Here is a 25,113-nt window from a genome sequence, read left to right on the forward strand (position 1 = left end):
GAAAAGTAGTGACCCCATATTAGGAAAGGTAATGGACATTTTTTGTGAGCCGGTCATAGACCATTCGGTGAACTTAAGTGGTGATGTATTCCACCGAAGTGGGCAGGATACTCTTCTTGCAAGGATTGACCTTGGCCAGGGGACAGCTGGGGTGGGGGACTGGTTTACAATTCTTTTTTGATTTCACAATTTTTTTATTGGGAGTTTCCAAAACAGAATCAAAAACATACATACATAGAATAAAAAACAAAGTATAAGTGACCATGATGTGAGCAGAAAGTATGGTAGTGAGTACATTAAATCGACAAATAATGAAAAAACAATTACATTGATATTGACTATCCTATAGAGTCAGAGCAAATTAAGGCTAAAACTAAAATAAAAGCGATACTTGGAAGTAACATAGCATCATTCATAAACAACACATATAGTATCTACACAGAAATGGTGAATATTGGTATACAGATGTCAACCTTTACAGGGAAAGAGTCCCGGGAATAGGCGGGCATTTTACGGAGTAGGCTCAGAAGTCAGTGTGTAAATGGACCTCTGGGCACGAGGATCAGGAAGTGTGGAGGGGAGAGTCATGGGGGTTTATGTACGCTGAAGTAGTTGTCTAGTGAAGTCCACATTTGTCTATGAGGGGGGCGCCAAGGGGTGTTTTGGAGTTAGATATTGTCAGCACCTCTCAGGTTGGAGATCCAGTTTAACCAATGTTTAAAGGATGCTTTTCGGGTGTCTTTCCAGTTGTTCAAGATTATTTTCACAGCCGCTGTGAACAGCAGGTCAATTAAGGCCTTGTCATCTTCAGATAGCGAAATAGCTTTAGTAAAGCCCAGAACTAGTGTAGAGAGCTCTCTTGTGGGGGAGAGGGAGAATACTTTAGCGATGAATGCAAAGATTTTGTCCCAGAAGGCTGTAACCCATACACACTTTAGTAATAGGTGTTCGAGGTCGCCCTCTTTCTCGTTGCAGTTCCAGCAGGTGGCGTTGTCTCTAATATTATGTAAAAAGAGACGTGCCGGAGTCCAAAAAGCTTTGTGGAGGAGCCAAAACTTAGCCTGGGAAAGAGTAGGGCTTATTTTGTGTCTTGCGGTAGATTTCCAAGTTTTGGCCCATTCCACATCTGAGATTGGCACCGAAGAGTATGATTCCAGGAACTGCCAGAGATGTTTGTTGAGATTGGACTGCTGTGGACTCAGTAATTTATAAAGTCTGGAGACTTGGTGGCCCAGTCTATTGAGGGTAGCTTAGTAGTTTGGAAGGGAAGGTAGCTGCTTGGTTAGTTTTGCTTTAGAGATTGCTACTTTAATGTTCAGAAAGTTATAAAATTCTATTGCTTCTAGATCAAATTTATTTTGGAGTTCTGTAAAGGAGAGTAGGAAAGATTCATTAAATAGTTGGTATGGGAATAATATACCTTTAGCGATCCAGGTTTCATTATTGTGGGAGGGCATGTCTGATAAACAGGCGTGGAGGCTACAGTAGTGGTTTAGAAAGATGTTTATTGGCAACAGAAGTAGTTGTTAACGGGCTAGATAATTGTCTTTGAGGTCTTTGTTGTGCAAATTGGGTGATACTATGCGAACGTTATCTTCCGCATCTTGGGGAAAACAGAAAGCAAAACAGAAGGAAACAAGCAATGTAGTGTACCACTCCCTTTTTAACCCCACATCCCACCTCCCTTCCCCCCACCCCAAAAGTAAAAACTTAGGGTGTGCAACGGCAGTACCGTCTGTGAGCAGAACAGAGATGATAATTAAGACAACGGTTCTTCAGGCAAAACAAGATTAAAGCCTGTATACTTTAGATCCTAAAGCAATTAACCAGGAGCCTAGAGGCAACAAGTAACCAGTCAAGAGTAAGAGTTAGAACTGCATAATCACAATGTCGATATGGATCCAATTCGAGCCATATAGGAGCAGCGAGTATGATCCTGCTTGACCTTAGTAACACTAAATTACGCTGCGCATTAGTGAGTTGTGAACTAGGATTTACTCAAGATGCTAGCAAAGTTTTGGTAGGGAGGTGATTGCTCAGGGAACTCCTTGTGAGCATGGTAGGAGTCATAACAGTCCATCGTCAGTAAGGTAAGCACAACTTGTGCTTAGGACGGTTATTCAGTGACAATGGCAGGTGAAAGACGCAAGTTTCAAGCATGAGATGAGTCTTGGAAATCTGTTTTCCTCTTGTTGGATGTACCGCTTGACCAGTCCATGATCTGTGTCGGGCAGTCCTCCAGGTGGTGTGCCAGATCCCGGTGGTCCGAGAAGAAATGAGGTCTGCCATTTTTGATAATTTTGAATTTAGATGGGCCTGCAAAGGTAAATGGAATATTTTTCACTTTCAGCTTGTCTCTCAAGCGGAGGAACTCTTTCCCCAACTCAACAGTATCCTTGGAGAAATCCTGGTTGAAAATTATGCGCTGGCCTTCCCAGGAGATATGATGGTTCTTCCTTGCGAATTGCAGAATGGTCTCGACGTGTTGGTATCTAATAGGTTTGCAGATCAGGGGACGTGGGCCTTTCCTCCCCTTGTCATTGAAAGTGGGAATCCTATGTGCCCTGTCCAATTCAAAGCCATTTTGGAATTCGATCCCCGTTACCATTGGCATCCATGCCTCTGAGAATGACACACCTGATCCTGCGTCTTTTTCAGAGCTCTCTGGAACGCCAAAGATGCGGATGTTCCCTCTCCGATTGCGGTCTTCCAGCTCGGCGTTTTGTCTTCTAAGGTAGTCGGTGGTACTCTCGAGGCGCTTTATTATTTTTGACGATTGTAGGGACTTGTCTTCCACCTCGCTTAAGCGCTGTTCCGCTTCGCTGAGGCTTTTAATTCATAGCGTTCATATCTGCTCTAATTGCCGTAAATTCAAGCTGCATGGAGTCCGTGTTGCATTTGGTGGACTTGGCAAGGTCATGAACTTCAGCCAATTTTTTGAGGATCATGTCCATGGTGGCTGATATGTCTGCTTTGGCTTTGATGGGAGATTCTGAAGGTGTTGGTTCTGGTCACACCTTTTTGGTGTTGACTCTGCCTTCCCTCTCGGCCATTGTGGCTCTGGTCACCAGCGTTCGGGTCTTGAGCTACGGGTAAGTCGGCACTTGATATATGAAGGGTACAGGGCTGAGTACTGCGACTCGCCTGCCTTTTCGCTCGGACCCCATTGTTGAAGGCAACAAGTTGTGAAATAAGAAGAAGTTTGAGTGAATGGCTGTCTGGCGTGAAGTAAGATCCAGTCTGGGCAGGCATCCGTTGCAGGAGTACTGTGTACGAGTCGTAAGACACAAGTACGCAAGCTGGGTGCGTTATCACGTTTATGGTTTACTGCAGCAGTTGGATAGGAGTAGACCCCATGTAGGTGAGCTTCGAATTGCACCTAACTTCTCTTTCAGTTAGCCCGCCTTGTTCTGCGGTGGTTTTATAAGGCTCATTCAACATAGATAGTCCTGGTAATATGCACCGGGTATGAGGGGCAAGTTGTGTCACACCGCCATGTTATGAGACTTGTCGTAATGTAGGCAGTGACTTTATTCAATGATATTACACTATTTGTGTAGTTTGGTGCAGTTTCACTGCTGGCTGGGGTTCTAGTCTTTTAATGCAGATGGTGCAGAGGGATGTTTGCAAAGGATTGTGGCAGAAGGGTAGGAGCTAGATTGTTAAGTGCTCCTGTCAGGAGAAGCTTAGGCAGTGATGTGCCACCGTTTTAGGAACTTCGGTGAGGTCGCTTGACAAAGGAGCTTCTGCCCAGGGGATTATGCATAGGATCGAAGGATGGAGGTCCCCCCTTGCTGATAAGAGTGGCCGTAGATGTTAGTTAATGATTTTGGGGACCCTTTTGCATTTAATTGCATTCCTGTGAAACAGCGCTATTTCTTCCGACCAGAGTGGTCACAGCGAGCTCAAAGGCAGCATCGGGCTCAGCCGGGTCTCGGGCTCAGACGGGTTTTGAGCAGCAGGGCGCCGCCATTTTAGGACTCCCGTGCAGGCTCCACAGTCGCCGAGGGAAGCAGCGAATTAAGACGAAATCCGTGCCGTACCAAATGAAATTTGAAGCGCAAACGAGGCAGCTCGGTCAGGTGAGCAAAAGCCTGGTATTTTGGTGCCGCTACCTCTAGTTTGGCACCTGAAGAGAGGAGTATTCGCTCCTCTGTCTGCTGAGCAACTCGGCTAGGCAGCCATCGCCTCTGCCGTCCATGCCACGCCCCCGACCGTTCTTAATAACAAAAGGGGGAAGTCAGATAGAGACACAGCCATAGGGAAGCTCAGGAAGCCCGGTTTTAAAACAATAATGAGTACAGAACCTGGAGTCGGGCAAGTGAGCAGGACTTTGATTTTTGTCTCCCTGTTTGAAACAGAACCAATGTTACTGAATAGAAGTGCCCTACTACAGATGTTAACAGAAACCAGTAAAGATATTGAGACAGTCTATTTAGACTGGAAAATCACTCCCCCAAGCACTAGAGCTAAATTTACTTCAGGGATAGTGTCAGCACTGGTTATGGCTAATGCGGACTGCTTTAGGAAAAGTGGTATAGATGTGATCCCTCCTGTATCTCCTAGCCGAGTTCCAGTAGAAAGCGTAGGAACGATTTATCAGTCGCAAGAGTATGGGTGCTCTAATAATAGGGGTGTAAATATCCCCATAAATCTAAAAGATATTGAAATAACAGTAGGGAGAAACTCAGAAGATAGAGAAATTAACATTTTAGAACCAGAAGTCCGATGGCCCACTAACCCTAACAGAGAGAATGAGGTAGCAAAGTGGAGCTGGGTTGCAGGTACCCTGAATTGGTCAAAAACATCTACCATAAAACCCATAGTGCGGGGGTAGCAAAGTGGGAAATATTCTATCCTGGAATGTGGCGGGGGTAGGAAAATCAAGTTATAAACTTAAATCATTATTAGAATTAGACCCAAATATTATTTGCCTCCAGGAAACGTGGATGGAGGAGGAGTTTCAGTTCCAAAACTTTTATGTGTACAGTAGTACAGTAAAAAAATCTATAAAAGGGCACACAAGCGGAGGTTTAGCTATGTTGCTTAGCTGTGATATAGTATGGAATCCTGTGATTTATAAGCATCCATCAAAATTTTGTGTTGTAGCAAAACTGTGGATGGGTGTAAATAACCGGGGGCAAGCAATTTTTCTTTTTCTAGTAAATGTGTATATTACCCCAAGGAGAGTGTCAAACACATTGGTCGATTCTGTCTGTACTTTTGTACAAGGGTTAAGTAACAAAGAAGAATGTTCACCTATAATGATGGCGGGTGATTTTAACGCCAAATTATCCAATAGTGCAGTTATGTCCTTTTCTAACCCAGAACTGGAGGAGGTTTAGGCTATTCCAGATTATGTATTGCCGGTCCACATTTTATTTATTTATTTATTTATTTAGGAAGTTTTGTATAGAGCTAGCCTGATCGGAGGGTATCGGAGCGCTTCACATCAATTGTATAGCAAGACATGCGAGAGCATAACATACTACAATAAGCGAGCAAAGGGAGCAAACCAATAGCAAAACAGTGAGACAGTCCGGGTGTGAGTCGGAGTAAAGAGGATGATGAGTGGTCCATTACAAGGACTTGTTATCTCACAGCTGGGGGGTACAGTGTCCTTTTATCTGACATAAGGTCAGATAAACGAGGCTTGTTACTCCTGAAAATTTTTCGAAGCTTAGACCTGGTAATGTTAAATGGTAGATTCCAGGAGGATTCCCCCACAGCCTATACCTTCCGAGGGCCACATGGTCACTCTTTAATTGACTACATGGCAGTTTCTTTTCAACTATTTAATGTATGTACACAATTTAAGGTATCTGCCACAAACATGAGTGATCATAATATTTTAGTTGTAAATGTGGACACGGAAACAGAGAAGCCTGAACTTTGGAATCAGAGGGAGGAAAAGGTCTCTTATAATCGAAACAATGGGCGCAATTGCTGGTCAAATAATGTGCTTCCAAATTTTAAGATGGTTTTTGAAAATATCGCCTTCATTCCCTCTCAAGAAACACCCGTTCAAAGGTTCGAGAGAATCTTGGCCTTAATTAGATCCTTTGGAAAAAAGAAGCACGTTTTTAGTTCTACTCGATTAGTAATAATACCATGGGAAATTAAAAAATAAATCGGGAAATTAATAGTTTAATTAGAGACCAATTTAGGTTGCCCACGATACAAAGGCAGAGAGAAATAAGTAGGTTGAAACAGGTACGGAAAAGGAAAATAACTGCTGATCAAAGGAGGGTGAAAGACAACAAATGGGTTAGACTCCGAGAGGTGGCTCTTTCTGGAGACTCTAGGAAGTATTGGGCACTGATAGCACCATTTTGTGATGGGAGAGAGAAGTCAAAACCTATTTTAATCCCAGAAGCAGAATGGTCTATGTATATTTCCCAACTCTATGCTTTAAATCCCATAGTTGGACAGAACCAAGAGGTTAATATCACCCTATCTGTTTGGGGTGACTATGAGCCGCCATCATGCACAGAGATTGAGGGTTACATCAAAGGGGCAAGATATTCCAGCGCAATGGGCCCAGATTACGTACCAGTAGCTATAATAAAACAGGATGGTGAAGAATGGGCAAAATTATTGCACCTGTTGTTTGCCCATTGTTATACCTATGGTGATATTCCACAATCCTGGGAGGGAAGTATTCTGATCCCGCTATATAAAAAGGGTCCAAAAAATTCCCCGGACAGTTTTAGACACATTTCGCTCCTGGATGCAACGGGTAAACTGTTTGCAAAGAGTATTCTCACTTATCTCCAAGAGTGGGCATTTGGAAATAATTATATCCCATTGGAACAAACAGGATTCCACAAGAATAGTGGCACACTGAATAATATCTCCATTCTGCAAACGCTAACTGAAAAATATCCAGTAAGTCGGGGTATGCCATTATATTCGGCTTTTATAGATTTCTCCACACCATTCAATAGGGTAGATCGGGGGAAGCTGTGGAGGAAATTGGTCACCATGTGGACACCAGGGAATCTTTTAGGATTAATAATTGCTTTCCACTCTTCTACCTGGACTCAAGTATTATTAGGGGGAACACAAGCCCTTTCGAAGAAAATAGTAAACAACAATGGTTTGAAGCAGGGGTGCCTGCTGGACCCTTTACTTTTTTCCATCTATATTAATGATTTGCCAAGAAGAGTGGGGCTTAGTAAAGAGGACCCTCCTAAATTAGGAAACTTAGATATGAGCTGTCTGCTATATGCAGATGATGCCATAATAATGGATTTAACCCCTATTGGACTACAAAGACGACTTCGTGAGCTAATTAGGTAGACAGAGGATTATTATCTAAAGATAAATAATATGAAAAGCAAAATCGTGATTTTTAGTGATAAAGGATGTAAGGTCAGAAGAAATTTGATTTGGTTCCTGGGAAAAGAGAAATTGGAAGTAGAAAAATGTTATCCATATTTAGGAAAAATATTTACAAATAGGTGTTCAGCAAATAAACATATGGACCATTGCCAAGGCAAAGCTATTTCACAAGCCTTAGCAATCAATCGTCTGTACACGCACTGTGGGAAAAGACATTTCTCACATATTATTTTGGTTTATAAAATAAAGATTCCGCCAACTCTGAGCTACGCCAGTGAAACAATAGATGCACAACAGTGGGCCAAATTCGAGCGAGTGGAAGGACAAATTTGGAGCCAAATATGTAATCTGAATTATGCGGCACCAATTGCAGCGCTTAGGCTCGAATTTGGTCTCCTTAATACATATGTGCTTTCAATGGCCGCGTGCTTACGATGGAGTAATGCACTGTTAAATAGCTCAGAAAATGTGCTTCAGGAAGCATCGTACAGCGAAATATTTACAAATATGAAGGAAAAAAGTGCTATTTTTAGGAATAATTTAAAAGCATCATCAAGGTTTGGTTTAGATATGGAAGGGGTAGTGGTTCTCCCTAAGAGGGCATTGAAAATTATAATAAAGAAAACAATCTACGGGGCCTCTCATGAAAGAGATATTAAACTGTGTTCAAAGAATAGAATATGGATTGTATAGGGGGGAGTAGTATTGTCAAAAATCCCCAACCTTATGTTTTATGGAATCTTAAATATGGAGTGCGTAGGGTGATTTTGCTACTAAGATTGAATTCACTCCCCCTACGAATTGTAACAGGAATCTGGGAGGGTATCCCTAGATATGAAAGTATTGTCATTTATGTAACTCCTGTATACAAGACTTAAATCATGTTTTATTTGTTTGTCCCGCATTTCAGTCAATACGGCGCAGATATTTAAGGAATTGTTTTCTAAAGTATAATATTTTTACTGCAGAAAAGGCCCAAAATTGTCTGTTATCCCCCCATCCGAACTGATGTGTTTTACATTTTTTTAGCTTTTTTAAGCAATTTTTAAATATTTATTAAGGGCGTAAAGATCTTCTCAATATGTTTGTACATAGCACTTGCACTTTTTTTCTCATGTTTACAATTAAGCATATGCACTTTATAAACCATTTTCGCTGCTAGTTACTAATTATTGGATATCACGCACTTTACCAAAATCGTTCTGCTGCTAGACTATTATATATTAGACGATTATCGTCCTATTGATTAGTTTTGGAATTAAGTATGGGCACTATTATAAACTTCTAGTTTCTTATCCTCTAGGATTCCAAGTACCTCACTAAACTCCTGTTTGCTGCTAATCTATTGTAGATTACACACTAAAAGAAGCGTGTTTATGGTATTGATTTTCTTGTTACTGTCATTATGCTGTTGGTTATACAGTACAGTTTAGTGAATAGATAAATTGTCTTTTTACATGGTTCTTGTGTTCACGATCTAGTACTGTATAGCGAATTTTACATTTGTTTATTGATAAGTTTTAATATCGAATGTTTTAGGATAGCGCTTGATTATAAATCCCATGGAATTCATGTATGTCAACATGATTACGCAAAATTCAGACCCTCTTGCACAGGTATACGACTAGTCCCATTGCTTCTGTTAGGATTATACGGGTTTTTAGATGTAATGACAATATGATTTTATGTTGATATCTTTTGTGGAATGAAACGGGCTTTTAAGATGTATTTTTATGTGGATTTCTGCGGAATTCCAAATCATAATAAAATAAATCAAATCGATCGATTCGATCGAATCGGATCACTCAAGGAAAAGCACCGGGGTTAGACAAGGTGCCTAGGGACATGTTTAAGGCAGATAAGGCAATTTGGGGCCCATACTAAGTATTTTAATTGTATTCTGAAAGGCTTTCCCACTCCCCCTACCTGGGCAGGGGCCAAGATTGTACCAATTTACAAGAAAGGCCAACGATTGCTGCCATCTGAATATCGGCCAACCAGCAGCGGCTGTTTCTCCTCGGGTGCAGGGGAATTGATCCTCTATGCCACAAGCATATAATGTGAAAATTGGTCAAAAAAGTCCAGGCTCCGGACTCTTTAAAGGACAGGGATCACATTGCTGATGTTTGTTCATCAGGGGTGGGGCCAGTGCGGGCCAATCCTGATGATTGGCAAATTGAAATGGCATCCAGCTGAGGTCCAGTGTGCATGTGGGGTTGGACAGGTTTCTGACTATGTCCAACCAGACATGCGCACCTTGGACTTCTCAAACCCACACTCCTTTACAGTGTTTGAGAAACACAGCACAGACCATCAGTCTACCTCGGAGTGCTGGACTCCCCCGTCACACCAATCCTGACATTGCTCTCATGCTTTCTCTACTTGAAACTGCATGAGAGTAAACTCAGGATTGGTCATGGTGAAGTTAGAATATCTCTTTGGTACCGCGCATGGAGGCAATGTTTAGGACGGATAATTAAAGAACATAACCAATCATAGAGTAGCTTTATTATCAAGCAACACGGTTATTGGATATGTTTCTTTAAGGTAGACTGTGACACAATGCTTTCCCCTCACACATGGACATTTTTGTGCAGAAACATGAGGCTGACTCCAGTGGGATGCTGGGAAGAATTTGTTGCCCAGAGGACTGGAACCAAGTTGTCCTTGACGTCTACGTGGTAAGCTACCCATCATATTCACTTCTGTTTATATTTGTCATAATAGTCACCACCTGTCCACTCAAAAAGTCTTGTCTGACAACTCTCTATAGGGAGCTGCTGCATCTTTATGTTCTGTGAGCCGCCTGAAGGGTCCCACACTCTCTCCCTGCCTTCTCTCTGTATGCATTCCAAACTAATCGCCTCTGTGACCCGAGGGCACAGTAGTAACACAACATTAACTGCATTGGCTGTAAACGTTTTTAAGCACAATGTATGTCTGTTTGCTTCTAAGTGCTTGATGGCTTACAATATGTGTGTTGCTTCTGTAGAGTGTGACCGTTTTCACCGCACATAAATGAATGACAGATATTTTCTGTAATGTATCTTTTGGAAATCTTTTCTATGCACAGAGGGAACTGTCTGGGCAATTCCCTACAAGCCCACCGTTTTCTAGAACCACTTAAAGTGGAACTTGCAGGAAAAGCACACATTTTTACAAATTATATTTTCTGCTCCATTATTTTGGTAGCTAATAAGAGTATGTGCAAAACGGCAAACCAAAAAAGTGTGTAAACTTGAAGTAGTGAAAATATCCGTACACCTTCACAAATACCATAAAAAAGCTGTGCTACGTTGTGTGCCCCAAACACCGTTGATTCCTCGTGGGTTTCACGTTCTATGTGTACACTAGGGATACAAATATACACAGACAGGAGCCTGCAAAAACCAAGCGTGACGCCACTTGCTTTCTGTCGCTGATATGAATGTCACAGCTGGAGGGTAAGCGGGGTGGGGGGTAACTGGGTATTGTCACATATTCCATGTCTAGAACAACATAGGAGTGACGAAAAGTGCAAAAATGACAACCCAAGGTGGTGTTGCTAGGATTTGCAGCTTCCAAATAATAAGAAGGGAAGTACACAATATAAGGGTGTGTGAAGGAGTGGAAAGTAACCTTTGTTAAAAGGTAGAACCCTCACTCACCAACATAGTTGATGACATGCTTCATCATAGGGTTCCACCAAGGAGACCGAATGTCTCCCTGGTGTGCTGCCACACGTGGATTACAGCGGAGCTGGTATGTAGAGGACGTGTGAGATGGTGCTCAAAAGGATAAGTGAATTAAAAGATGGCGGACTGATCTCCAGAGAAACTTTAATGAAGGGTCAGACCACGATTGTTAAAACCAAGTGATTCGGACACTAATGGCTATAAATTCGAGCCAAATGTATCCTATGGAGTGAATAGGTCGACATGTTTCTGCTTTTAAACGCTAGCCCAGCAAAGCTTTCGTCAGGTCCAGAATAGAAATGAAAATAAAAACTCCCCAGGCGGTAAACGCACCATAAGGCGTACCCTAACCTTGGGGATGTGTGTGCATGTAGAGGTAAACTCACGGTTCTACCCGGTGCTTTTAGCATTACTCACACTCCTGAGGCGGAAAGCCGGGAGGTTAGACTGTTTTTAAAATTGTGCTTTTTAAAACTGTGCTCTGTTACCTTGTGGTTTTGTGCATTTAACCCCTGACGTCTCGACGCTTTAAGCAAAGCGGACTTGGGGCTCTCTGTCATCTGGCCTGGAACGCTGCTCGCCAGCGCCTCGCCCAGACCGCAGGCCACGCCCCTTCCAGGGGCCACGCCCACCGCCCAAAATCTACTAAAGCGACGCTGATTACAAGCGCCGTCTTTAGCATTACTCACACTCCTGAGGCGGAAAGCCGGGAGGTTAGACTGTTTTTAAAATTGTGCTTTTTAAAACTGTGCTCTGTTACCTTGTGGTTTTGTGCATTTAACCCCTGACGTCTCAACGCTTTAAGCAAAGCGGACTTGGGGCTCTCTGTCATCTGGCCTGGAACGCTGCTCGCCAGTGCCTCGCCCAGACCGCAGGCCACGCCCCTTCCAGAGGCCACGCCCACCGCCCAAAATCTACTAAAGCGACGCTGATTACAAGCGCCGTCTTTAGCATTACTCACACTCCTGAGGCAGAAAGCCGGGAGGTTAGACTGTTTTTAAAATTGTGCTTTTTAAAACTGTGCTCTGTTACCTTGTGGTTTTGTGCATTTAACCCCTGACGTCTCGACGCTTTAAGCAAAGCGGACTTGGGGCTCTCTGTCATCTGGCCTGGAACGCTGCTCGCCAGCACCTCGCCCAGACCGCAGGCCACACCCCTTCCAGAGGCCACGCCCACCGCCCAAAATCTACTAAAGCGACGCTGATTACAAGCGCCGTCTTTAGCATTACTCACACTCCTGAGGCAGAAAGCCGGGAGGTTAGACTGTTTTTAAAATTGTGCTTTTTAAAACTGTGCTCTGTTACCTTGTGGTTTTGTGCATTTAACCCCTGACGTCTCGACGCTTTAAGCAAAGCGGACTTGGGGCTCTCTGTCATCTGGCCTGGAACGCTGCTCGCCAGCACCTCGCCCAGACCGCAGGCCACACCCCTTCCAGAGGCCACGCCCACCGCCCAAAATCTACTAAAGCGACTCTGATTACAAGCGCCGTCTTTAGCATTACTCACACTCCTGAGGCGGAAAGCCGGGAGGTTAGACTGTTTTTAAAATTGTGCTTTTTAAAACTGTGCTCTGTTACCTTGTGGTTTTGTGCATTTAACCCCTGACGTCTCGACGCTTTAAGCAAAGCGGACTTGGGGCTCTCTGTCATCTGGCCTGGAACGCTGCTCGCCAGCGCCTCGCCCAGACCGCAGGCCACGCCCCTTCCAGAGGCCACGCCCACCGCCCAAAATCTACTAAAGCGACGCTGATTACAAGCGCCGTCTTTAGCATTACTCACACTCCTGAGGTGGAAAGCCGGGAGGTTAGACTGTTTTTAAAATTGTGCTTTTTAAAACTGTGCTCTGTTACCTTGTGGTTTTGTGCATTTAACCCCTGACGTCTCGACGCTTTAAGCAAAGCGGACTTGGGGCTCTCTGTCATCTGGCCTGGAACGCTGCTCGCAACGACACCTTACTGGTATCCAAACCCACTATGGGTATTGAAACTCTCCCGGACCAGTTTGGTGTCTTCGGCGGGCAGAGAGTGCTTGATATCAAACTACAAAAAAATAAAGTACATGTTTTCAACCCCAGTCATACGACCCTCCCAAACCCGTCCTCCATTTAGAGAGTCTGCACCTTTGAGTATCTGGGTCTCACTCTGATTGAGAATGTTGGCTGGTCTGCTCAGATCTGCAAGAGCAAGGTGAAACTTGAACACAATGCAGGGGGCATTTTGAGGTTTTTTTTAGGGCTCCAGCTTTCGACCCATTTCTCTGGCCATCCACATTTTCAACTTGCAAGCATTGGGTGGGTCTCTCTATGGGGGAGCACTGTGGGGACATGAGAAGATCACTGAATTAGTGGTGGGCGAGAACCAATTTATACGATCCTTGGCGAGCCTCCCTACCAGTACCCCACTCCTGCCATTACGGCTGGATCTAGGCCAAAGGTCCATCGCCCTTAAAGCAGCCCTTAGAACTTTGCTGTACTGGAGATAGATCTAGGCCTCAGTGGACCCTGTTACGTATCGGACAGGATTGGAGGAGCTCCTTCGGTAGCCTGGGGTCTCCAGGATCCCCTGGTTAGGGCATATTAAGACCTTCCTGGTTAAGACGGGTGTGAACATCTGTGGACTAACCCTGGCTGCATTCAAGGGGATGTACTGGAGGTATATAGAGGAAGAATTGAGTAGGATCAGGAGTTTGGGCACTTTGACACTAGCCTTCTTTGAATTCAAAGATAACTTCTTTATTAAAGAATACAAGGACTCCATTGGCAAAAACCCTGTTTCAGGATTTTACCACTGTGCACTTTCACTGCTAACTGAGGTTTCATGACAGCGATCCAAACCTGACCTAGCCTTTTATCCCCAGGCAAAAGAAAGTATTAACCACATATTATTTTTCTGTCAGTGCTATTCAAACAACAGAAAGAAGTGAAGACTCCCACTCTATCGGAGTATGGGGATTAGGAACTTTAGGGTTATCTCCAGAATCCTTAGATCCAACACGACAGCCTTGACCGTGTTCGCTCTGTCCTGCTTTTTTATCAGAGTATGGAGAATCATACAGGGTAGCATTTGGCCCTGAGAACGGCACTGCATTCTGCTGTTGTTAGTAACTTGAACAGTATAACATTTTAACCCAACCCTCTAATTTATTGACCTTCCATAATGGGGTGCTACTGGAACCCAAAAGAACACGCCAATGGCCCAGCCACACTGTGAAATTCCATGACTAATAATGTTTATTCATCAAGTTGCTATATAAGAAATGTCCATCAATGATTTTATCATGGTTTTGAGGATTTTATTGTTTTAAAGTTCTTATGTGAATTGTATCTTTGTGTACTTGTATGGCAGCATTTGCCAAATAAAGAATATGATACTGATATTATTCAGGCTTGAAAATCTCTTTTCAAAACAGAAAAGTCAAGAGAGTGAGATTAGTAGGAAAATCTTTATTATACCTTGGACCAAAATACTGGAACAAACTTCCCCTTTCTCTAAGAGAGTGCTCAATCATCTAGCTTTTAGGAAATTACTTAAAACCACTCTGTTTTGCTTTAAAAAAAAATGCCCCATAGCCTCCGCTGTACAGTTGATATGCCTCCACAAAAGCGCAGAGAACCTCATTGGAGTCGATTCTGGCGCTATACAAACCCTTAAAATAAAATACATAAATAAAATGACTGATGTTGTCAGTGCTTGTTGTGAATGTAAAGGTTTCCTGGGCTATCAGGGCTATACTGGTGGAGCAATCCCAGTGCAGCAAAGTGGTGAGGGCCAGTGTAGGGCTGGTGGGGTAAACCAGAAGGTGGTTTAGGGAAATATTTTGAAGATGGAGGAAGGGTGTGCCGTAAGCCCAAACACCTTAAGGAGGTAGTAGGAAACAAGCATTGGCAAACCAAATAGGTCTCAGCAATGCGCAATCTATTAATTGGCCTAGTCAATGTGAATGTCTTTTAGCCATGTTGTCCAGCAGCACATTTGCTGTTCAGCTTGGATGAAAGTTAATGAAAGCCCAGAATCACAGAATGCTGAGCCGACGCCCAGTCTCTCCACCCCCCAGGTTGAATTTATTGTCCTGGCCCTTCTACCACAAAAAGCGATATGACTGGCCTGAGCGAGTCACATCCTAGCACTTTTTCAGTGCTTTTCGGCCATTCTGAACAGCAGTTGTGCTGCTAGACAACATGGCCAGAAGACATTCACATTTATAAAGGTCAACAGCTCAGGCATTGCTGAGATCTATTGACTTTGCCAATGCTTGTTCGGTGTTGGCGGGGTCTTGCTGAACAGATGTGGAAGTGATAGTGAGAAACAGTTCAGGAGTTTTGAAGTGAAGTGAGGATGAGGCATAATGTTCAGAGCTGCCTGCAGAGGAACTGGGAAACCAGGTTCGAACCTTTGGGTCAGCTGATCAATTTGTGATTATGGGCAAATCACTTGCGCTTCCCCCTGCCTACGACAATGAATGTGTCATTGTGCAATGTCACTGGTGAGCACAGAAAGTGCTCCAATACCATTAGCTGGTGTAAGCACTATAACAAGATGGAGGACGGAAAAAATAGAACATCAGAGATGACGGGTCAAGCAGCGAAGCAGGAGGGAATGGGGAGGTGGGCATGCAACAACTGGGAAAAAAAACTTACATTAAGCAGGATCAGTGACAAACATGAATGTGTCATTGTGTAATATAACTGTAATCGGATGTATGACGTTACAACGCATGCTTTTACCACGCATGCTGTTACAACGCAAGTATTACAACGCAAACCTTTACAACGCATTACACTTGGGGGTGCTGGATAGTGAATAGTTTAATTTACTATTCCAACTCCAGTCCCCGTGGACACTAGGGAAGGTGTTGGATAGTAAATTAAAACTATTCCCTATCCTAGAGCGCCCCCCAGTGTAATGCGTTGTAAAGGTTTTCGTTGTAATACTTGCGTTGTAACAGCACTGCGTGGTAAAAGTTTTGTTGTAAAGGATGTTTCCCCTGTAATCGGCTTGTGTTCGTGCTATGGCAAGAAGGACGACAGAGTAAGCGCTCTAATACCATCGGTTAATGCACAAATAAATAAACCAGTACTGTTCGTGTTTTAACAATTTTTTAATACATGCAATAGTTTATGTACACATGCATGCATTTTAGTGGTATGTTTGTATTTGTACAAGGGAGACGGCCCAAAAACAAAAGTACTCCTATGCTTGAAAACAATTAAAAAATTGCTCCGCATATCAGGAGCAGTGTAAGGAACATGTACTTGGTCCATGCGCTATAGGAGGGCCAAAAACAAGAAGAGGGCACGACATTCACATGCCATGACAAATGGCATCAAAGAAAATGAGAGGGACGCTGAAGTTAACTAATGGTTGGAGATGGGCGGCCTGTAAGCCCACAGATAGAATACAACACACCTCTTCTATTCCCAGCATGTGCTTTCTAGTCAAGACCTAAAAAGAAGTATTAGCTTGCATTAAGTTATTGCATTGTAGAGTCTTGTTGCAGTATTTATACCATGGGTCCATTTTCCATTTCCTCTCACTTAAAAGCAAGTAGAGAGCTGTTCTCTGCTCACAGGCAGACCCTTTGTAATGTGTGTGCTTAGCCTTGGGGGGTCTTTGAAAATATGACCGATATTCATGTGTATATTGTCGCAAAACCCAGAAGCAACGGATCCCCCATAAGTCCATATGTTAAGGAATGCCAATTATATGGTTAGTGTTTTCTGTGAAATGTTGTTCATTTGCTACTGGAACACATCTTCTCTCCCAAATAGCTAACCAATTCACAACAGTTCACAAAGTTGAAGTTGAAGTTAAAAGTTCTTGATAGAGCGCACTGTGACCAAGCGGCTTCCTGGCGCTAGAGTTTAGACTGAGAATCACAGAAGTCTGCCAGGATAAAATCAGCAGGGGTACGCTTGGGAGAACAGGAGAGTCTTGAGCGCCTTACGGAAGTGAGAGTAGACAGGGGTGGATCTAATGGACAGCGGGAGGCTGTTCCGGAAGCGGGGTGCTAGTACAGAGAATCTAGTGCCACCGGTTTTGGATCTGCGGAACCGAGGGACATTAAGGAGAGCCTGATTGGAGGAGCGACTGGGGGTATAGGGGCTAATGAGGGAGTTAATAAAAACCGGGGCAGTACGAGCACGGGCCATGAAGGCCAGACATCCCATCTTGAAGAGGGATCTCTGGCAAATGGGGAGCCAGTGAAGGGATTTAAAAAAAGGAGTGATGTGATGGGACTTGGGAAGATGGTGAATGAGGCGGGCGGCCTGATTCTGAATAGCCTGAAGACCGCAAAGTTCGTAGGCTGGGATACCCACATACAGGCTGTTCCCGTAGTCAAGACGGGAAATAATCATGGCCAAAATAATACGTTTAAGAGCATCAGGGGAGAAAAAACGGGAAACTTTCCGAATGATCCGGAGGGATAGGAAACAGGAGGAAACAACAGAATTAATCTGGGCATGCATGGATAGGTCCTGACTGACTTTAATGCCCAAGGTCTTTACTGAGGCCGCCAGGACTGGAGGAGGGCCAAAGATGGAGGGCCAAAATGTGGCAGACCAGGGGGAGGTGCTAGCGCCTGTCAGGACCAGCTCCTTCTTGTCCGGGTTTAGTTTGAGGTGGTTATGGTTCATCCATTCAGAGATGAAAACAAGGGTAGAATGAAATTTCAGCAGGGAGTCAGAGGAAGAGGAGAGATCAAGTACAAGCTGGAGGTCATCCGCATAGTTGTACACGGAGACCCCCATATCTAGAAGGGAAAGAATCAGAGGGAGGATATAGAGGTTAAAAAGGAGGGGGGACAGGGAAGAACCTTGAGGGACCCCACAAGGAACCAGGCGGGTAGGGGCAGAAAAGCCAGAAAGATGGACCGCCTGGGTCCGCCCTTTAAGAAAGGAGGCAAGCCAAGAGAGATCAGTGCCCCGAACGCCCGCTGCGCTGACACGGCCGCGAAGGATGGAATGACAAACCAATGAGTAATAAGAATCCCTATGGATATTAAGCCAATTTTACGAGTTTATATAAGCGTTGGAATGCAGAATGATCAGTGCTTGATGAAAGGAATTCAAAACTGAGGTCACTAAACATTATTTTGGTAAACATGCTCCTGAACATTGTTCACTGTTAACCGGCAAAGTGTATTGGACGTCTTTGCCACTACTGGTACGCTGTGAATTCACATGCACCCCTGGGATGGGCGCAGGCAAGGGGATAAATAAATGGGACATGGACCATCCAAGGATACACTCATGATCAGTACTGATGTCTCTCTGTGTGTCTGTGTTTCTGTAGCTGTATTACGGATGTTCCCTGGGGCGCAATAGACATTTGTGCCTGCTTTGCATTCCCCCGGGGCACTTTGGTATTAAAGAAGGGGCCTCTGATGCTTGTGCGTCCCCGTCTATAATACTGATAGTGCTGGTGCACATAAAGAGCCAGCGCTATCATGAGAGGGCATTCCTTCATTTTCACAGGGGTGTGGCCCCATGCAAATGATTTGCACCCTCACTGTATTATAGGGACTGGTGCAGAGGCAAAGAAGCTGTCAGGAGGTGCACTGATAGTGCGCCACCTAAAAGGCAGCGCACTGTCAGAGTGCCCGCTGATGGCAGCCCTCTTGAGGGAGTAAAGGGGGTCTCACTGACCCACCAGACATTTCCCTGCAGGCGGGTGCAGTCACTCACTGCACCCGCCTGTAAGGGGATCTCTAATCCTCCTTCAAAATGCAGGCGGATTCCCGCCTGCACTGTGAAACACGAAACGGCCAGCGCAAACAAGGAAAATGCACTGTATCTGTGATATGGCTTCTGGTGTTTATTCAGGTGGGGCTAGCCCTTTACACTGGCAATGACACCAGTGTGTATCCCCATACATGCCACCACATTTGAGCAAAACGTCACTCACCTCCAACAGCACTGCTTCAACCCACCACATTACAGCTGCCATCATATTTGAGGTGGCCAAGGTGTCCCCAGGCTGCCTACTCCCTTGCCGTTTTCGGCTGAGGACCGTAGTGCGGCTGACATGCTGCTTAGTAGTCGCAGTGAGTCACTCGCTACCTGCTCACAATTAAAGTAAGCAAGATTGCTCCATTTTCTGGAAACAACACTACCTTCTAGCTGACAGGCCTCAGCCCAGGCAGAGCGTGGCCCTCCCAGAGCAAGGGGTGGAAGCACTAAAAAGCCAGGGAAGTTCTCATCCCTACTAGCACCATGTGCTCACCCCATTGCCACTCTAGCATTTCTCTGCTTACAGATAAGACTATAAGCAGAGAAATGTGGTCATACAGTGAGCAAGCAGTAGACAGACACACAACACATAGGAGCACCAACCAAACAACAAAAAGAAAAAAAGCAGAAACACAGACAGTGGAAGAACAAGCATATGCTGGAGTGCCAGCAGATAGCACATCTGTAAAGATAAAAATATATACCAAAGAACTAACCATGGCTGATGATCAACAGGAACAGCCAGCACCATAGGCACCACAGCCCACAGACAACGGTGTGCACACACTGATGACTGTTCTGCCATGCACTGCGACAGCCGCTCCTCAGTAGAAGATATGGATAGGGAGGCTGAACAACTACATCCGCACCACCTGCGAAAGCGATGGCTTGGTGAATTGATTCCTAAGCCTGCACTTCAGAGGTGAGGAAATCTACAAACCTATTGTGAACCTCCCCGCAACGTAGGCAGACGATGATTATGACGCTGCGGTGGTAGCTCTAAACACTCACTTTGACACAAAGCTGAACCCAGCTTTCGAGCACATCATGCTTCTGCAAGCCCATCAATGAGAAGACAAATCATTGATGGGTTTTATGCCAGACTGAGGGCACTAGCCAGCACATGCACAGACCAGAAGAAGGAGGTTTGCACCCAGTTCATTCAAGGCCACTGCTCTTCCTTTCTAACACACTTGAATCTCCACCAACCTGGCATCAAACTTGAAGATATCCTTATCTTGGCACAGTTGCATAAATTAGCCAACAGCTTGGTGGAGGAGCTAGACCTTTGCTAGCGAATGTAGCAGCTCCAGCCCCTGAAACAACAGTGACCAAATTAAAAGAAGAAACCATTGATGCGGAATGCAAAAAAACAACAAACCTTCAACCAGTGAGACCACGGTCGTCAAACCAAAGCAAATGTCATAATTACGGACTGGAATTTCCTTGCATTCAATGCATGCTTGGCACAAGAAAATTCGTGCTCCAGCCAGTTTACTCGTGTCTGTTAGAGCAGCAACAGAGGGTGCAGAATGCGAACCCGACCACGGGGAGGTCGCATTCTGAGGCAGTTTACATTGGAGGATTACCCACCAGTGAATGGCCACAGGGTGGTGAAGGGGCAAAATAAAGGCTTGAAAGAGTGAAGATGATGAAATATTCTTGATCTTGTATTCTGCACAGCTTAGCAGAGAAAGGATATCACCACCATTATGTGCTATTATGGTGGGTGGGAGGACCGTCCAATCCTTCTTCAAGATACATATCCATGAGAACCAACCTGATGAAATCATGAAGGATCTCCACCAACTTTTTGAGGGCCTAGGATGTTTCAGAGGTACACAAATCTAGCTGCATATCGTCCTGCTGTACGCCCTATAGCACTATGGCACCGGTGAGTCACGTTCCACCATCAACCACTTGTAGAGGAAGAGCTCCACAAGCTTGAACAGAAAGCGTTAATCCAGAAAGTGTCAGGACCCACACATTATAGGTCACCATGTTTGTCGTTCTGAAATTTAAATCTATGCATCGATATGAGACTCCCCAACTAAGGCAACAGGCGGGAGTGGCACCTGATGCCTACCATGGATGATGTGATTGCAGACCTCAATGGAGCCCAGTGGTTCATTCAGCTGGACCTCAACACGGGGTACTACCAACTGGAACTTGACTTCTACAGTGGCTACATAACCACCTCCTCAACCCATCTATGGCTGCAATGCTACAAACACTCAACTTTGGCATTTTGCCAGCAGCATATGTGTTCTAAAACACAATTTGAGAAATGCTGTTAGGACTGGATGAGTACTGAACATCAGAGACAATGTTCTAATATATTCAACCACACTGGAGAAGCACCACACTAAGAGCCACTTTGACAAGGCTGGCCAGTCAAGGACTGACATTACCTCAACACAAATGCTCCTCCTTTGAATTGCTCATTGAGTTATTCTCATTTGCGTTCTCAAATGAAGGGATAAAAGTAGACCCCAGGAAAGCCAGCACCATCCAAAGTGCCCCAAAGCCTCAGACAGCAAGTCAGAAACTTCTAGGGGATGGCCACATATTGTCGCTGATTTATTCCCAACTTCGGCACCTTGTCAAAATCTCTCAGAGCACTCATGAAAGCAGGCACAGCCTGGAACTGGGACAGTAGGGCTGACTCAGCGTTCTAGGAAATTAGGACAGTGTAGCTTGAGGGCGCCACAAAAGCTTTTGTGGCGCCCTCAAAAGAGAGCCCCAACGACAAATGGAACTGTCCATGGATGCTAGCACGGGCAGTCTATGAGGGCATTAATATACGAGAAAACCTATGGGGTGTGGGTCACTATTGCATATGTCAGTAAAGCATTAACGGATGCGGAGACACTCAAAGCACAGACTAAGAGGCTGGCACTGGTGACCATTGCTGTCACCGTTTTCACCACTACCTGTACAGCTGGAACACCGGGGTGGTTACTGACCAAAAACCACTGATCCAGCCGGCACCCACCGTTGTGGATACAGAAATGGGCCATATCTTTTACAACTCTACAACCTTTATTGTCATCTACCAGGAACAGAAAAGCCCACCATCTAACTTTCCCAGAAGCTAGGAAGATAAGCATTGCGCACAGGCTAGCTGATGAATTTGTCAGAAGTATTGCTCAAGAAGCATGTACCCCAACCATGACAGTGGAGGAAATCAGGATGATAGAGACAACAGTCAGCAGAAAGCAGCAGAAGCCATGCAGCTGCACCAGTGTACGAAGTTCCTGGATGGGGCGAAGATGTGGAACCGGCCTGAGAAACTCAAATTGGCCCAACTATACTAAAGTCCATGACAAACTGAGTGCCACACCTGAAGGATGTATAATGAGAGTGAGCTTTATCGTAGTTCCCAAGTCAGTGTCGTTGGCCCCTGGGCTGCTAAAACAAAAGCAAGACTGAGGTCCAAGCTCTGGTTCCTGAACATGGACTGCTAAGTGGAATACAAGGTGAAAACGTGCATGCCCTGCCAAATCATAGGGGCAGTCCCGTCCCAGTTGCCTCAGCTTGCGGACAAAAGTGAGCATGGACTTCAGAACCTTCCCTGGCGGCCAGATGACTGTTGTGATTGTGGACAGCCATTCCAAGTATCCGGTGGTCAAACTGTCGTTTATAAAAGCATTCATATCTTGTAGGAAGTGATGTCTATGTATGGCTTGTCATCGGAAGTCAAGACAGACAATGGACCTCTGATTCAATAGTCTCGGGATCCAACATAAGAAGATCATGCTGTAGTGGCCTTAGCCAAAGAAGAAGCAGAACATTCAGGACGCCTTTAGAGAGAGCCCCGTAGCTTTTAACCAAGATCTAAGGCACTAAGGTCACAGCCAAGAAAGGGAGGCAAACTGTGACCCCAAGCATCTCCTGGTTCAAGAGTGTGGAAAATCTTGGGAAACCAATCGAAAAGGAGCCACTGGGGAGCTGGAAACTAGTCATGAGGGGCATGCGGGTCAGGGCACACCCTGTCTCTGAGACCCCAGCCGCCCTTGAGCAGGACACAGGATCCTCTGAAGGTAATCTGTGGTACTAGGAGAGATGGGACGGAAGGTCAGCCATGAAGCTACCGATACAATCTGCTACCTAGTCCTGCTTTGAGCCAGTCTCTGTGGGACTACCTGTGGACCATCTAGTCTAAGAGATTAACAGATCTTGCGAGGAAGGCATGCCCACCAATCAAGTTGGGAAGAAATGTAGTGGACCACCTGGTCAGTACTGCCACACTGTGATCTCACAAATAGCCCTGGGAAGGAGGCGGCTGAGGGGATAAATAAATGGGACGTGGACCACTCAAGGGCATTCCTGCAATGAGCACTGCTGTCTCTGTGTGCATCTGTGTGTATGGTGTTTATTTGGGCGGGGCAGGCCCTTTACACAACGGTATGGGAATTACTTTAAGACTTTGCTAAACTTCATAATGATTCTAATGAAGTAGGAATATTGTCTTTGATGGATTACCATAGTGATAGGATCTCCAATTTGGCCCAGATTCACTCCAAAAGGCCACACAGTCCTCTGTGACAATCTAATCTGCTATTATGTCCTAAAAACATGGACAAGATCTTCCTTTGCAACATTTGGACCCCAGAAGCAGAAGAAATCACCAAAATCTGCAGCAAGATGGTATGGGTTTGCTAGTAATGTTGAAAATGCATTAATATAAGCAGGTTACCTGTGATAAGAACTTGAGGAACCTTGCTGCAGCTTTCCTGGACGTAGCGTTCCTCAGAAGCTCCATGTCTTTGCAAGGTATCTTGGCAAGCAGCTGTGCAACGTCTATCCCTGTTGAATTAGACAATCCCCAAAAAGGTTCTGGATCAACAGACTCACTGAAGGCACAAACAATGAACTTCCCATCCAACAGGGAAATTATAATCCACATGATCGGAGGTGCCAGAGCCCGCAGCAACATAGATATCAAAAAACGTCTACATTTGGAGAGAAAACCAATTTTGAACACATTTTAAAAATTCTGTAACATTTTAATAACTGTATTTTAGTCTGTTAAAATAAATAATTATTGCTTATTGCACAGAATATGCTTCATAAAGCCTGATGACTTTCAACCACAGAATGTGTACTTGTGTGTATGAGGTTAAATATAAGTATAGTTTCAGCAAATCTCCTTGTAAATACATATATTGAACAATAATAAAACCAAAGCGCTTCAGTTTGAAGGAGGAAGTAGATAAAGGATGCATGTGAGCAAATCGCAGATTTGCTCATAGGATTGGGCCTTTGAATTAGAATGTCAATAAATTTAGGGCTCCTGCCATTCAGGGATTTAAAGATGATACTTCCCACCTTGAAGGAGCATCTCTGAGTTTTAGGGAGACAGTGCAACTTCCTCATAAGGGGCGTGACATGTTGACACCTGTTTTCCCGGAAAATCAGTCTTGCTGCCTGGTCCGGTACCAGTTGTAGTCTGTAGATTAGGTAGGCTGGGGAATGCCAAAGTATAGAGAATTAACATAGTCTATGTGGGATATTACCATAGCTAAGACTACCTGTATTTTAGCTTCCTGTGTGAGGAATCTACTGATTTTTCTTATGTTTCTCAACTGGAAGAAGCACGTTGAGATCACAGAGCCAATTTGGGTCTTCAATGTGAGATCACTGTTAATTGTTACGCCCAAAGTTTTGGCAGAGAAGGAAGGGGTGGGAGGCTGTCAAAATTCTGTTTGCCAAAGAGAATACTCCAAGGGTTCAGTGATCCCCGCTAGGATCACTTCCATCTTGTCTGCTTTAAGTTTTAAATGATTGCTATTCATCCAGTCGCTGATGAGTAGCATAGCAGTCTGAAATTCGTGGATGGATTCAGGGGAGTTATTGATGGAAAACATGAGTTGAAAGTCGTCCGCATAGTTAAAGGTGCACACTTTCCTTTCTTTCAGGGCATGGATCACAACAAGGAGGCATACGTTGAACAGGTGAGGGGAGAGTGAGGAACCATGCGGGACACCGCAAGTGTTCTCATTTTGGGGGCTGTGAACTGGCCTATGCGGACCGCTTGACATCGGTTTCCTAGAAAGGAGTGGATCCATTCGAGAGCTGAACCCTGTATTCCAGCGCTTCTGACATGATCAAACAGTATATTGTTTTCGACCATGTCGAATGCTGAGGAGAGATCCAGCAGCACCAGAGCCTGTGGAGAACCCCTATCGGCCTCCTTCCGAAGAGTGTCCAGTACTGTCAGTAAGACCGCTTAAGTGGAATGCGCTGGACGAAACCTTGCTTAATGGGGATCCAGATATTCATACTGTTCCAGAAAGGCAGAGAGACATCTGGTCACTTGGGCTTCAAGTACCTAGGCCAGATAAGGCAACAAGGGGATAGGGTTG

The 25,113-nt window shown here is 44.7% G+C and overlaps 1 protein-coding gene across 1 annotated transcript in view; it reads right to left on the bottom strand.

Annotated features, from left to right (window-relative positions):
• LOC147712008 (calcium homeostasis modulator protein 3-like) overlaps positions 1–25,113 on the bottom strand; it is a 91,690-nt gene that overhangs the window by 15,726 nt on the left and 50,851 nt on the right. Inside the window, exon 2 of the mRNA XM_086920277.1 lies at positions 23,445–23,700. Coding sequence (XP_086776403.1) covers positions 23,445–23,700 — 256 coding nt within the window. The remainder of the gene's footprint in view (positions 1–23,444; positions 23,701–25,113) is intronic.

The sequence above is a fragment of the Lissotriton vulgaris genome, chromosome 5 (assembly GCF_964263255.1).
Source record: "Lissotriton vulgaris chromosome 5, aLisVul1.2, whole genome shotgun sequence".
NCBI classification, from domain to species: Eukaryota; Metazoa; Chordata; class Amphibia; order Caudata; family Salamandridae; genus Lissotriton; species Lissotriton vulgaris.